The following is a 15658-nucleotide window of genomic DNA, read 5'->3' as shown; positions in this document are numbered from 1 at the left end:
TAACGAATCACCCCGTATTCATCAATTTTTTTATTAATTTAAAATTTAAAGTTTTTCATATGACATTTTCATTTTTACAGTGCAATTTATTATGCAATAATTTTTATGTATTTTTAGTGTATTATACAATTTTAATACACAATTCTTGTGTGTTTTTAATGCAATTAAATTCGGTCTTTTCTTATAACATATATCTTTCCCTCCCTATCGGAAAAGCCTGGGCACGCCACTGAATATTATAATATTTATAATCTAAGCCCTAAGGTAATCTTTGATAGATAATAAAGGTATCTGTTAATGAGTCACAAACCCATTACAAAAACCAATTATAACACATTAACACCGTTAATTTGTTATTAATTTAGAACCTATGAAATGAAGTATGAACTATGATTTCTATTTTATGTCTCACAGTCCAAAGGTAGAATTTTTTTTTGTAGTTAAACAAATCTATTTTTATTGGCTAAAATAATAAAACTACATACTACGCACATTTTGAGTTTTACTAATCCTTGATAAAAACACTTTTTTTTATAATACTGTAATCGTCTAATCGCATAGATAATGTACATGACGTATCTAATTGGCTTCAACTGAATATAGTGATATAGATGTTATTTTTTTTTTTTACTTTGTTGACTGTACTACTGTAGTTTGTTATCATGTTATCAAATTCACTAGTTCACTACTTCAGTCTTCAATACTTTTTTGTTCATTGAAATCATTTTTAAATGATTTTAGATTTACTTTTATAATTTATTATTAAAAACAGTTTTATTCATTCCTAGGATTATTCTTGTCTTATTTTCATTCTTACACATTTGTTTACATTATTTAAAATCTATTAATATTTATATTTTATACTTGAATGTCTCAGTAAATCATGTATAATAGTTCAACAGCTGTAAGTTCAGTAATGGGGCTAATGTCACATTTGACTGCTTCTGATCTCAAAGAAATACTAAATGATGATAGTAAATTTGAAATTTACGCTAAAGAACTAAAACCGGTAAGTAATTATAATTGAGATTAATTACCTACAGTAATTTAAAGTTGATTAATATTTAAAAAATCATAAATTTTTAGAACAATGAAAAAGATACTGAAAAAGAAATGTTAATAGTAAGTAATCAATCTTTGGCTGAATTTAATCTTACTAAAGAACCAGATTTAGTTAGTGGCAAAGAAAGATTATGTGAAATGTATGAAGAAGCGGAAAAACTATATAAAAGTGTTACAGAAAAAGTAAATACTTTAAGTAAGTATAATTATCTTAACACTAAGATAAACATAATAAATATAAGTATAACACAACAACTAACATACAATTCTTACATTTTTTTTTAAACAAAATTAGGGAAAATTAACCATACCGCACAGTAATACATAGTTATTTCCCATTTAACTATAAAATTAATTTTGTGAATTTCATATATATTTCTACTAGGGATAAATTTTATTTTGTGTTTTTAAATATTTTATTATTATGTATTAATATAAAATCTAGGTAGTCTCGTTAAAATATGATGAACATTTAGTCCCTAGTAAATATTAGATAGGACTTTTCATTCTTTCTAGAGTTATTCATATTAGCCATGCCTAACCCCTCAGTATTTTAAATGATTATTTTTCTTGATTTCTACATAACAATCAAATTTAAATAATTAGAAAATAACATTAAATTTCAGTTCAATAGTAATGTATTATTTCTGAATCAAGTTTGATTTAAACAAGTTTTTTTTTTTAATAAAGTGAAATGTAATTTCCATTGTTAATTGTTTTATTATTTTAATTCTATTCTGCATAACATTTTATATTATTTACAAACATTTTTTTTGTTAGGTGTATTTATTTTATTAAAATTCAAACATACAATTTTTTCAAAATGCACTAAATAATAACAAAATTTGATGCAAAGTTGTTATGTGATTAGTTGAGCACTTTAATTTCAAGTATTGTATATTATTACATTAAATACCAAATGGCAAACAAGATTAACAACGAGTTGTATAAAAAAATATTAATAAAAAAAAAAAAGATAGAGAATAGAAAACAATAATTCCCTAACTTGCTTAAGATATAATGAATGAATAATGAATTGATTTATGAAGTTTATATTTTTTTTCCTGGATAAAATGTCAATTGTTTGTTTTTAATTGCAATGAATAATCTCAATAGTTAACCATTAATTATTAATATAATCTCAGTAACAAACTTATAGGTAACCTAGGTGTTATTTCGTTTTGTAGTACGGCAATATACCAATTTCTGTTATTTACAATTTGATACACAATTTGTTAAGTAATTTATTAAATATTTAATTTTTTTACTATATTTTTTTGTTTCAATTTAGTTGATTTTTATAATAGATAATCTAGGATAAATTTGTACATATATGCAATAATGCAAGGTTATGAATTATGAGTAACAGTTGTATCACTGTCTTTACTGTAAACGTAAAACAAATGTTTAATTTTACTTTATAAATACAAAAAGGTATAAAGAAAGATACTCTTTTATGATAAACTTAAAAAACTTATCAAATTACTTATAATTTTGATTTTTAAAGTTTTAAGTAAACATTTTAAATTCCAAAGTATATCATATACAAAACGTACCAAACATGTTTAATATACCTATAAATTATAATTACAATAATGTAACACATAGGACATAACTTCTTGTTGCAATAGATTATTAGGTTAATCTCTGATACTTTTACTTTAAAGAAAATAATATATAGGTAATTAAAAATTCCAATTAAATTAATTTTAATTAAGTACAATTTATCCAAATAAAATGTTAATTTAGAGTGTTACCTTTATATTTTTTTTTATCTTGTAGTGTTAATTAACTTATATAATATGTAAGTAAGACTTCTATAAAAAAGAGCGATTCAAATATATGTTATATAGCATAAAACCACAAAACTTAATTTAAGGTTCTTTAAACTTTAAAAACACTATAATTTATAAAAAAAATATTTAAATTTATAGAATAAGTAACTTAAATTTAATTTTACTTCCAGTATAATAAACTATAAATAATAACATAAACACAAGTATTACTCGATATAATATTCTACTACAAAATATAATGTTTAGATTAATTTGTATTATATATATATTACAATTGTAATCCATGCGACTACCGGCGTTCTATTAAGGTTCGTGACTTATGCAGGGTTAAAAATCTTATTATAGTAGGTACTAGTCAATAAATGAAGAAAATACTGTAATTTTTATTGCTCAACATTCATAAGTATTAAAAAATCCATATTTTTAATTGCATTTAGAAAAAAAAATTGTAATGCTAAATTATATGTTATTATATACTATTTTTTTTTGTAGTTTATAGTCCCCCTCCCCCATACCTTAAGAGGACGCCATACCCCCATGTGCTGTATGTCTTACCAACGTACATTATAACAATTTTGTGATATTAGCTTTAATATTAGAGTAAATTTACCTATTATCAAATTGAAAGTGAGTTATAGCTATGTAAAATATTACAACTTTAAAATGTTCATAACTCACTTTAAAATGATAATATCAATAAAAACATAACATGTCATTGCCTAGATAATATTCTTATTTTTAAATTTTGATAATAGGTAAATTTACTCTAATATTAAAGCTAACATCACAAAATGTGTTCTGCTGAACGCAAATTTGTCATGATGTACGTTTGTAAGACAGAGACAACACATGCTGCGGGTATGGTGTCCTCTTAAACGTGGAAATAATTGAAAAAGAAGTGTATACAAACCTAATTACTTATATTATTAACCAATTAATAAGTTATCTATTTAGTTTATTAAATACTGAATATTGCAAATTTAAATATACATATTTTTATCCAGTCTAACAAAATAATAGTAACCTTAAGTTAAAATCTTAAAATATTCAGTATATTTAAGAGCTAAAAATAAATTAATAAATAAATGCATCTTTTTTTAAGTACCTATTTATCTTCTTTTGAAATTGAAATCTATTTCTACTTAAATAATTAAATATTAAACTATTTATATAATTATTTTTGCTGAATATCCTATAATAAGATATTAAAAATATTTTTTTAGAACAACACAAAGGTAGTATGAGTTCAGAGACTATATTAGCATTGTTGCAAACTAAATCATGTGAAACTGAAGAAGAATCAGATGTAAGTATTAATTACACTGAATAATAATAAAAAAATACTTAAAAACATCTTTTTTTTATGATTTCAGAAATTGGCTGAACAATTTTTAAGTGGTAATATTGACTTAGAAGGCTTTTTAGAAGAGTTCCTGAAGCGACGTAAGGATATGCATATGCGTAAAGCTAAAACAGATAAAATGGCTGAATTGCTTAGTAGACGTAATAATTCCTACAGATCACCAATAAATAACATTCAACAAACAACAGCAGGATATCCACAACCTGGATACCCCAATTCATTTTATTTTCAACCTACTTCAATGCCATATCCAAATGTACCCATCAATATGCCTATGCCAGGCAATCAATTTATAAACAGACAATTTTAAAACACTATATATTAAATAAATAATTATATACAAAACAATAATGTTACATTTATTATTTTTATTATTAAAATATACATTTATAAATTTGAATTATGTATATAGAACAAAATACAATTATTAGAATGTTATTATTATTCATAAACTTTTATACACCTTTTTTTACCTTTACCACTTAATTAATCCTGGAATGTATTTATCAATCAATGATTGATAATATGGCTTCAATTCTTTTATATCTGGTATAACACCTCCTTTAGTATACAAATCAAACTTACTAAAAAAAATAAAATAATAAACATAATATATAAATTTATTCATTTTTTTTATAAATTCAGAATAGCAAATAATTTGAAACTAAAAGCTATAAATTAATTTTTTCAAAATGATCACAATATGACCATTACATAATAAAAAAAAATACTTATTTTCCTTTAAATATATTTTTTTTTCATACTAACATTTTACTGGTTCAAAAATATTAGTAGGTAATAGGTGTACTATATTTTATGTGTTAATGTACTTATGTACCTACACATGCAATGGCGCCGATCTATATTTCATGTTATGGGGAAAAAATGTGTAGTTAGTTATGTTCGAATAGTACTTTATTTATTTCTAACTATATACAAAATACTACATAACAAACTATTTTTTTATTATCACCCACCCACACATAAATAGTTATGGGGAATTTTCCCCAGTTCATACCCATGTTTTGGAGTCATATTTACTTTTAGTAAATCAAGTTAGTTAGAATTAATAAATATAAAGTACCTATTTTTTTAAACAAATGTTCAAAATAATGATTATAGTAATTTATTATTATCTTTAGCATAGAATAAATATTAGATATTAAATACTTATTCAATGTATTTAACATGTATTAAAATAAAAAAAATTAAAATTTTTGATAATTGATGAAAATCTTATTAATAAAATATTTAAGTCTCATCTAAATATATACTTACTTAAATTCTAAAACCCATTTTTTCATTTCCAAATCGTCTTCAGAACATAAAAAATCATAGTCACCACCTGAGTGCCATGGGTAAAATGAATGGAATCTATAACCCATTGAATATTATTATTAATTATAAAAAAAAAATTAATACCTATTCCTAGAATAAGTAAGATATGTAATAGATACATAAGTACCGAAAATAATTAATCAACTTAATTACCTAATCATATTAAGTCCTTCTTTAGGTATTGTTGTTTTGTTATGTACTAAGACTCTGTACAAATATTCATCATGTCCCCAAGACATCAAAATATTGTCTAGTCCACAATTTTTCGAATAAATACCTAATGTTGTACTGAAAATATAATAGTATATATTAATTTGGTACTCCATTCATTTTAATAAATTAAATATTAAAATACTTGTATCTCGGGTCATAGGTGTCAGGGTTCCTGTTAAATGTGGTGTCTCTGTAAACTATAGAATTTGCCCATGCACATCCAACAGGAAATGTATCACCAACCACACTCCATTGAGGTTCACCTTTGAAAGCCATCACCTAGGTACAAGGGAAACCAAAAATATATGTTTGTGAATTGTGAGCAATAAAAAATTATCCAAATAAGAATTAATGTAGGGTATCTAAAATGGGTAGCGTTATTTGCATTTTTAGCTAGGTACCTATTATAAAATATGTATTATTACTTTATTAGTCCTCTATTTTATCATTTTGAATATTCACATATTATTTACTATGGATTTTATTTTATTTTATCGATGATAAAATAATTTATTATTTAAATACACGTCAAAATGCGTTATAATTGTTTAAAGGCACCTATATAGTTGCTATGTAGATATACTCACTTTTCCTAAATCGTGTATCAAACCAACCAAATGAAACCAATCATGGTTTGGGTGAATGGCGCGTATTCGTTCAGCAGTTTGAAATGCGTGAACAATATTAGGAATATCTACGTCAGGATCGCTTTCATCCACTAAATCGTTGAGGGATTCCAATGTTTCCATAATAGTAGCCTCAAATTTATCGAAAGACAACCATTCAGCCATCTTTTCTTCGTTACAAATGTGTCGGAAAATAAAACAATTATTAATTTTTATTGAGCCGAGTATTGACTACAGTATATTATTCAACTATTCCAATAGGTAATCTATTATTGTATATAAATCATAAATGCAATCGTTATATTATATTATTTCCTATATACAATATATCCACTTTATAAATTTGACAAACAAGGTTCATTTTACCAATATAGGTAATATTTTGTAAAAATTGTACATTTACGCAGTTATGCGTAGATGATACGCCTATGCGTATTTATAATAATTATTATAATAATTAGATAAGTTTTAAATACAACAAATTAATAAACGTTCGCATGCCCTGTATTACATTCTATATATTAGGTTCAATGGAAATATTACATAAGTTATGATACATATTTGATATCAATAAATATATTATAGGACATAGGTACTTATGCAGTTGACAATAAATTATTATACTTTAAAAATGACAAGTGTAAACAGTCATGACAATTATTATATTAAACATTTTATTGAACTACAGTACTACACATTAAATTATTCAAATCACTAAGCCTTTTTATAGTCAGAAAATTAGAAAAATAAAATATTCAAGCAGAATATTCACGTTTTTAAATTAAAAAACCAGAGAAATCGCTGTGCGTCTTTACCTAGCTGTAGGTATTGAGTGTACGACCTCACCATTGAGTAGGTCACTATAATGGGTGTATTAAATTTTGAATTCAGTGATAAATAGTAATTTATACAAAAAAAAATCCTGAGTTGAAACGATGGTTTAATGGTTTGCTTCTATTTTTAATAATACTATTAGAAATTAGAATGCAGGGGTATACATTTTTATCAAATACATCGCATATACGATATACTATTATACTTTTACAACGATAATTATATTATTATTATGTATTATTGTTAATTGTTATTTAATATTTATTAATATTCAATAATCAATACTGACGAATAAGTAGATACGTTGATGGGTTGATGTATAATTTGATGAATAATATTATGGTACCTATAGACGGTATAGTAAGTACCTACTTAGATTGCTTAAAATTAGTTCCAATAATTTAAAAATGACAATTGATGATGTGACGTACCTAGCTATAATAAAAATATAATAGACGTAGTATAGACGTACAGTAAATAATAATATATATAGTAATGTCGACAAGTTGTAAATCCCTAAGATTAATATTTTTTGAATTATAAATTATCAAATAATAAATTATTATATTTCAACGAAATTACATGTATCAAATTTCATCAAAATTTGAACTAAAATGTCTATAGAAAAATATATGTTTAAATCTTTGTAAAAATAACTTATGGCTTAAGGGTATACATGTTCCTCACACTTTTAAACTAAAAGTTCAAACTTTAATTGTTGAAATTATTGAGTAAATATTCCCGTTATAATTCCATAGTTTTGAAAGCTATTGGAATTTTTTACTGATTAAATAGAATTTAATATAAAAAAAAAACTTATATATTATATATTTGAGATTGAATTTTTTTACTCGGTTATCTAAAAGGTGACGTTAGACCAATAATTTGTTTACTTACTTTTTACATAATCTATTGTTTGATTCGTATGCATCTCTGTATATGTGATCCTCACTCTTTCTTTAATAGGATCTTCGTGGTCTATGTTATAATCCCTGTATCGTCCAATAGGTTTGGAAGCAAATGTCGGCTCTGGTCTCATTAGTTCCGATACATCAAGCATAGCGATTCTACTTTTAACCTAAAATTGAATTTTTATTGATATTTAATTATAATAGTAAATACCTGCTAAGTATATTTTATTAATATGAATAATATGTTATGATTTAATATATATGTATATGTAGAAAATATAACAAATTATAAACATAAAATTCAAAGGTACATAATAAAAATGTAGTCGTGTAGTAAAAGAAAGAAAAAAATTATACCATTATATTTTAGTTGATATACAAATTTTGACAATATAGCCAATAAGGTGGCCACCGATTAATAAATGTTTTGCGCGTTACAGCTAATGCGAATGGCTAAATAAGTACCGAGTTTTTAACTTATATACTTCCCAATAATTATTATTTTAACACCTTTATTATTTGTACTTTGGTACTAATCAGTAATCACGTCATTAGCATAAGCGATCGTAAGATAGGAACTGCATATCTAGCCACCTATAGATAGTAATTATAAATAAAATAAAAATATTAAATAGGTAATATTTTATTGGAGAAACAACTGATTTACAATTTATATCGATATTATAATAATATATATTTAATTGTACCTACATCAATAAGTAAATTATTATTCATTAATGAACTATATAGGTACGTACTCGATAGGTTGAACACCATTTAGCATAATATACCTATCTGTACCTATATAATATAATTAATTGATTAAGCGATTCATTGTTTGTTATACATTTATATAGGTAGTTTATAATAATATTATGTCTAGTGACCAATAATTAATATTACGTTAATATGGCGTAGGCCATATAGGCATTTACACATTTTTTCTAATCTATCTATTATTTAACTGTTTGGCAAATGATATAGTAATATCATAAATCTATAATATATTACATAATATATACACATCAACATTTTCATTTGTTTTATCCATTTGTATAGGTATGCGTATGGAAAATAATCATAAATGTAAAACAATTGTTATTGATCTGTATAATTATTCATAAAAATTACTTAGGGAATAATGTTTTATGGGACTTAATTTTTTTGTATGTAAAATGTTGATTTTAGTTAATAATTATAATTGCATAGCTGCTAGTATTTATAAATATATAATACTGAATATAGCAATTAGTAGTACATAACTATACCTATATTATTATTATTTATTATTTAAATTTTTAAATTTTATACATCCTTAAGGTACGATTATCGGTCTGCCGATATGACGCCAGCAAGTCAGTCGATGATGACTCAATCTTGTTATGAATAATATTACGCAGTAAATCTGTGGCCCATATACTGGTACCTTTTAAAAATGTTATATATTTATATATATTTTTTTGGCTCAATGCCCAGGTAATAAAATTATAAGACATATAATAATATTGTATAGGTACAAAACATGTACAAAATCTATCAACATTTTTGAAAATATTTTGTTGATATAATATAGTATATACAGTTAAAATTGAACACCATTTTATTTAAAAATTATATTGTTATCTTTATGATTTTTCAAGTATTTTATTTTTTGGAATTACAACCATACATTTTTAAATACGTTATATCCTAACATAGAAAGTGTTTTTGAGTATTTTGATACATAAAAAGTGAAATTCAGACAAGTAGTTTAAAAGCTAATAAAGTCTTAAAGTTTATAAGTTAAAAGTATTTAAAGTTTGGCTGGAGAAGTGAAGTAGTACGGGAATACTCCATAAAATGTTAGTCTATTATTCCGTTCACTTATACATTTTTAAATACTAATAAGTTAGGTATAACTTTTTTTTTCCATTTATTATATTTTAAATGTGTCAACATATTACATGTTATTACAATTAAGAATTTATTTATGTATAATATATATTATTTATGGTATGGATAATCAGAAGATACGTGATGCGTGTGTTAATTTATTAAGGAGTGAGAGTGATGGGGAGTGATTTTGTTATTAGGGATGTTAGAGCAGCTAGGAGGAGGTTAAGGATTAATTTTAACTCTGTAAGGAAATTGGTGATAAGTATCAGACGTTGATTGGATGGTGGTGTGTTCGCTGTAGCTTCGGCATACGAGGATTTTTCTTTTGGATTTGATCTTAGCGCGTCATGGTCACTCCTGCGAGGTGCAGAATGTCATGGCATAAGTTTGAATGTGCTGATTTCCTCTTTTTGTTGTTCCGGTTTTGGATTTAATGCGGCTTAATATTTTTTTTAAAGGTTTGGCATCCTTTATAATTGGCAGTGTGGTTTTCACCACAGCAAGCACATTTTTCCGGTTCCTCCAGTTTTTTGTGCAAGTTATAACTTAAAAACAACTTATCTGAAATTCTTTTTTTATGTGTCGTTATATTCCGAAAAATATTCTGTTTCAGAATATAAAATTAAAAATGTATATAATCACTAAAAAAGCTTAAAAAAAATATAGCGATAAAATATTTAAAAAAATTGTATTTCATTTCGGCTGGAAATTATGTAAGATATATATTTTCAAAAACATTAATAGATTTTGAAATAATGAGTGTTCAATGATACAATAGTCACTCTGTATTTATGTAAATTATCATAAAAAAAGTTTAATATAAAATTTCAAAAATTACAAATAAATTTCAACGAGCCTCTGCATGTACCTATACTCCAAGCATTCTGCTCGTGGTGCCCCCATAATCGTCTATAATATTGTAACAATATATATATAGATATACTATCAATTTTTATAGAAATAGGTACTATATATGGTATTGTAGGCCAACGTGAGCTCATAAGCTCAGTAAACAAAAGGGCTATCAATTAATTATTATTTTCTTTATTTTATAAATGATCAAACTATAATACCTAACTTTCGTTTTAAAGGCAATTTGTTTTTTTCTTAAATTTGAAATGTAAATATTATGTAAATATTATACACAGGAATGATATTATTTATTTCTGGTTAATGTATTATTATTATTATTATTATATATACTTATAAGTTTCTATTTAATTTAGCTAATAAGAATAAATGTGCGAGTATAAAATTATGGACAAATAACAAATTAACCAATTATTAAATTGGTAATATAAACACTTTATCCTATATGGCTATATATACTTAAGCATACCTTTATCAACCCAATACAAAATAATACATTTTACTTAGTGCAATGAATTTTTAAAAACTTATTAATATAATTCACTAGTTGTCTAGATAAAAAAAATAAACCGATTAGGTGTTAGCAACAAAGCATTTCTACATTCTCATAATTCGCATATTTATTATTAAAGTTTTAACTTGCTAAATATACATATTATTACTATATTTTAATGTTATATGTATATTATAATTTATAAATTATACCAAGTCATCACTAATTATTTTGTACATGCGATGTAATTATTTTATTTATATAATAAGTGTAATTGTGTAAGTATCTTTATATATATATAAACGTGTATCATGGATAAATGTCAAAAGGTTGAAAATACTATTCTTATTACCTATTTTCTGAGGTATTGTGGTTATATTAATTAAAATATACAATAGCTAATTACCTATAATACAATGCTTATACGGCCACTATACATTATAAATTACTATAAGGTTCAAATGTTACGAACACACCACAGAGTATTACACACTAATACACAGAATATCAACACAAAAAGGTCATTTGAACTTTGAAGTTATCACATCAAGTTAAAAATCCATATAATATAATTCTTAGTACCTAATTAATAAACCTATAGTACTTTATGGTTTAACATATAGCTTATTAAAAAAAATAATATATAGGTACCTATGTGTACAACAAAACCTTATTTATAAGTTATAACTATTTTCAAGTAGGTACCTATTTCAAAATAATCATTAAAACAAAAGGTAGGTAGGTAAATGAAAACCGCTTACTTGCTATAATACATTACTTTTACTACATTTGGTATCCAGTAGCCAGTAGGTCACCATTATAATTTATAGGAGTCTTAAATTTTAATTCAATGATATATCAATATATCATATTAATATACTATATCATTGTATATTTGTATACAAAAAATAATCCTGAGCAGAAACGATCTATCATCTATCAGCCTATATCACCAGGTGATAACTATGTTTTTTTAATATAACTATTACAATATTTAAAGTAATTTATTTTATTCGTTTAAAAGTGTCATCATTGGGTGGTTACTTTTATCAAGATTATTCATATATTTAGTTTTTTATATTTTAGCTAATACTCTTATTGTACCTATGAGGTACAGATGGTGCATATAACAATAAAAAAAAAGTCAATAATTTTAATTTTAGTATTATAGTAGGTTGATATAATTTTTTCCGAAAATATTACATTTATTATATTATATACCTAGTAGTAATTGTTGTCTATATATTTTTAAATTTTTTTATACACTTATAAGATTGACTTTTGTGAAATCACGTATTAGAAGAATTTTTACTAGGTGAATAATTTTTAATCAGCATACATGAAAAACTTATAAAGGATCTTCTATTCATTTTTTAAATATTGGGTATAAAAATTAAAAATTGTCAAAATTCTAACTTTAAATGTTTTAAACAAATATTGTAACTAAACATTTTTGATATATTTTAATTGAGATATTAACAACTTATAATATAGCTTTGTACAACATTTTCAAGAATTTCTATAAAGCCAATAATTTTTATCAACGTTAAAAAAAAACTGATGTCTTATGACTATATAAATAGCTAAAATATTTTGAAAATTTTATTGTAAACAAAAACTGATAATATAAACATTTGATGAAAATTTCAAGTGTTTACGGTTTTCGAGTAAAAACAATCACATCGAAATTGTAGAAAACTTGATTTGAGTATACATTATTGTTTTTCCTTAATTTTTGTTTGTTTTTTCTGATTACAAAAATAAGTACTGACATTTTTTTAATATGACCTCTCTAAAGTACAAGATAAATCTTATATGATATCTAAAATCATTTTCATTTTTGTAAATAATTAAAGCATTTTATTACATACAATTACATACATCACCAAAAAAAACAAATCATTATAAAATCAATAGGTACCTACATTCATTGCTCCGTTAAGATTCTAAAACAATACAGCCACATAGCCCTATAGGTACGAATGATACGATAAAAATAAATGTTTAACGTAAGTACATAAATAGACGATGTTATAGTACTTATTATATTTATTAAATTTTCAAACTTGTTAACCGAAGAAAAAAAGTTTTTATTAATATAATCTATTATTAAATAATTAAAATTAATATTGTTTGAGAAATCAGTAATTATTGTAAAATATACAAATATTTAGAGCAGTTTTTTTTTTTTTACTAGAGTTAGGCTGTTTATAGCCTTAGAAACACTAAAAAATCTACACTAATGTATCCAAAAGCTATAAAAGCATGCCTTTAAACCATAAAATAATAAAATATAATATTATAAATCGGTTATTAACTATTTATAAAAAATAAAATACAAACTATTACCACAAACTAGAGTTACCTACAATAACTTTCCAATTTGCCTTACAATGCGTTCGGTTCGTAGATACCGGAAGTCTTCCGAGAGGACATAGTTAAACACTATTTATGGCCTTTTGGGACAACAGAATCTATCTTCTTCGTTTTTTTCTTCAAGACAAAAATTTAATGTATAAAAACCAAAAACTTAAGTTTCTCTGAACCGGTGGTACTGGTGGTAGAGGTTCTGCAAATCGATGACGATCAAAATGAGAATGTATATTTTCTCCACAAAGTGACTAAACTGTGAATCAGGGGCCCGCGCCCCCTACACAGACCTGTATTTCTAAAAAATTGTATATTAAAAAAAAAAAATTAAAAACAAAAAATATATTATACTATCAACTAACATAGACACGTACAAGTATGTAGATAGAGGTATGTACCTGCTATCTATATTATAAACTTATATATTATGAAGAACCTATAATAATAAATTAATAAAAATTATACTATGCTGGTACGACAAATTTAGGGGTGGATATCCAGACCCTTCAACCCATCCTGGATACGTGACTGATGAGTAGTGATAAATGTATATTAGATACATAATCAGTGGTAATAAATCCTTTTCAAATACATATAATGGACATTATCTAGATCATTTATATATTTTGAGTATAGTTACAAGACCAGATGATCTAACCTAACTGAATTCGAAGTTAGAAATAAATCTTAATTTTGAATTCGTGGTGTGTGACGTATTAGTGTAAATAATGCTAAATACTGTAATTTTTAGTTAATTATTTCTTATTAATATTTAAATTAATTTACTCAAAATTACGAAAACAAATCATAAGTGTTTATTTTTGTATTATCTGTCTACAGACAAATATTTAACAATATCCAAATATTATTTCGGTTTTTAGTATAAGTTGAATATATAGGTAGATATAGGTATTTGATCAAAATTGATTGCTCGTAAATATTAAATTTCATTACCTAGCCAATTTTGTTAATTAGAAAAAAACTTTTATATAAAAATTGTTTTAAAAATAATACTCTACGCAAATTTATATAGAATAAATGGTGTCCGTGTTTCATTATGTGTTTCTATTTAAAAATAAAAGGAAGTTATATACTGCGCTTAAGCGTACCGAAAGGGTTGACATTTTGAAATATATATATAAATGTATTATATTATTTTTTACTTTTGAATTAATTATTGTTATTTAAAATGTTTATTATGAGTAGATTAAAATATTTATAACCATACCACTATGGGCTATGGTTTATAATGCAGCTATTGCATGATGTTTATGGAATTTTATATTGACGTCAATAGGATGTAATATAAATGTATTACATGACGTCAGGTATCAGTTATTCAGTTATATATTGTCGTTTTGAGATTCTGAGAGTCGAGACTTCGAGAGGAAACCAATAGATTGGTTTCACAATGAAAAATGTTTTTATATAAGCGGCAAGCGTACATCGTATATCAATATTATTTGAATATTGTATATCTATAATCTATAAATTATAATAAAAATATAAAATATTAATGATAAATAGACGTAGATACCTACTAATATCTCTTATAAAATAAGCTACACTTGATCGGAAATTTAATTATAGGTGTTTATTATAATAATTTATTTTGAATAAAACTACAAGGTGTATTTATTATTATTTATGACATCGAATTTTTAAAAAAATGTCATTGGATCGATAAATTATAGGTATCTACATATAAATGTGTGATTAAATAAAGCATTGAAAAATACGATAATTACAAATTACCTAATTTAAAACTTTCGACTGTCCTAAAAATGTCAATTTTGAAGATATCAAAAAACTGTAAAGATCAAAATTCAAAGTTGCTCTGAAAAAAAAACAAATCAATCTAAATCCAGTATCAAAAATAGTGGTTCCTATTTAAGAAGTTTTTATTT

The 15658-nt window shown here is 24.1% G+C and overlaps 2 protein-coding genes across 2 annotated transcripts; one reads left to right on the top strand and one right to left on the bottom strand.

Moving 5' to 3' along the window:
* Positions 1-683: 683 nt before the first annotated feature.
* LOC132921515 (vacuolar protein sorting-associated protein 37B) lies at positions 684-4659 on the top strand. Its single transcript, XM_060984577.1, has 4 exons — positions 684-1009; positions 1087-1258; positions 4082-4164; positions 4232-4659. The coding sequence occupies exons 1-4, from the start codon at positions 884-886 to the stop codon at positions 4529-4531; spliced, it is 681 nt and encodes a 226-aa protein (XP_060840560.1). The 5' UTR covers positions 684-883; the 3' UTR covers positions 4532-4659.
* Positions 4570-8637, bottom strand: LOC132921514 (inositol oxygenase). The gene is made up of 7 exons (XM_060984576.1): positions 8501-8637; positions 8130-8310; positions 6360-6568; positions 5915-6051; positions 5713-5847; positions 5500-5595; positions 4570-4805 (listed from the first exon to the last, which is right to left on the bottom strand). Exons 1-7 carry the CDS (start codon positions 8501-8503, stop codon positions 4697-4699), a joined length of 870 nt encoding a protein of 289 aa, XP_060840559.1. The 5' UTR covers positions 8504-8637; the 3' UTR covers positions 4570-4696.
* Positions 8638-15658: the final 7021 nt, after the last annotated feature.

Source organism: Rhopalosiphum padi, chromosome 2, assembly GCF_020882245.1.
Source record: "Rhopalosiphum padi isolate XX-2018 chromosome 2, ASM2088224v1, whole genome shotgun sequence".
Lineage (NCBI taxonomy): Eukaryota > Metazoa > Arthropoda > Insecta > Hemiptera > Aphididae > Rhopalosiphum > Rhopalosiphum padi.
The sequence above is the reverse complement of the archived record's forward strand: the minus strand, read 5'-3'. Positions and strand labels throughout refer to the sequence as shown.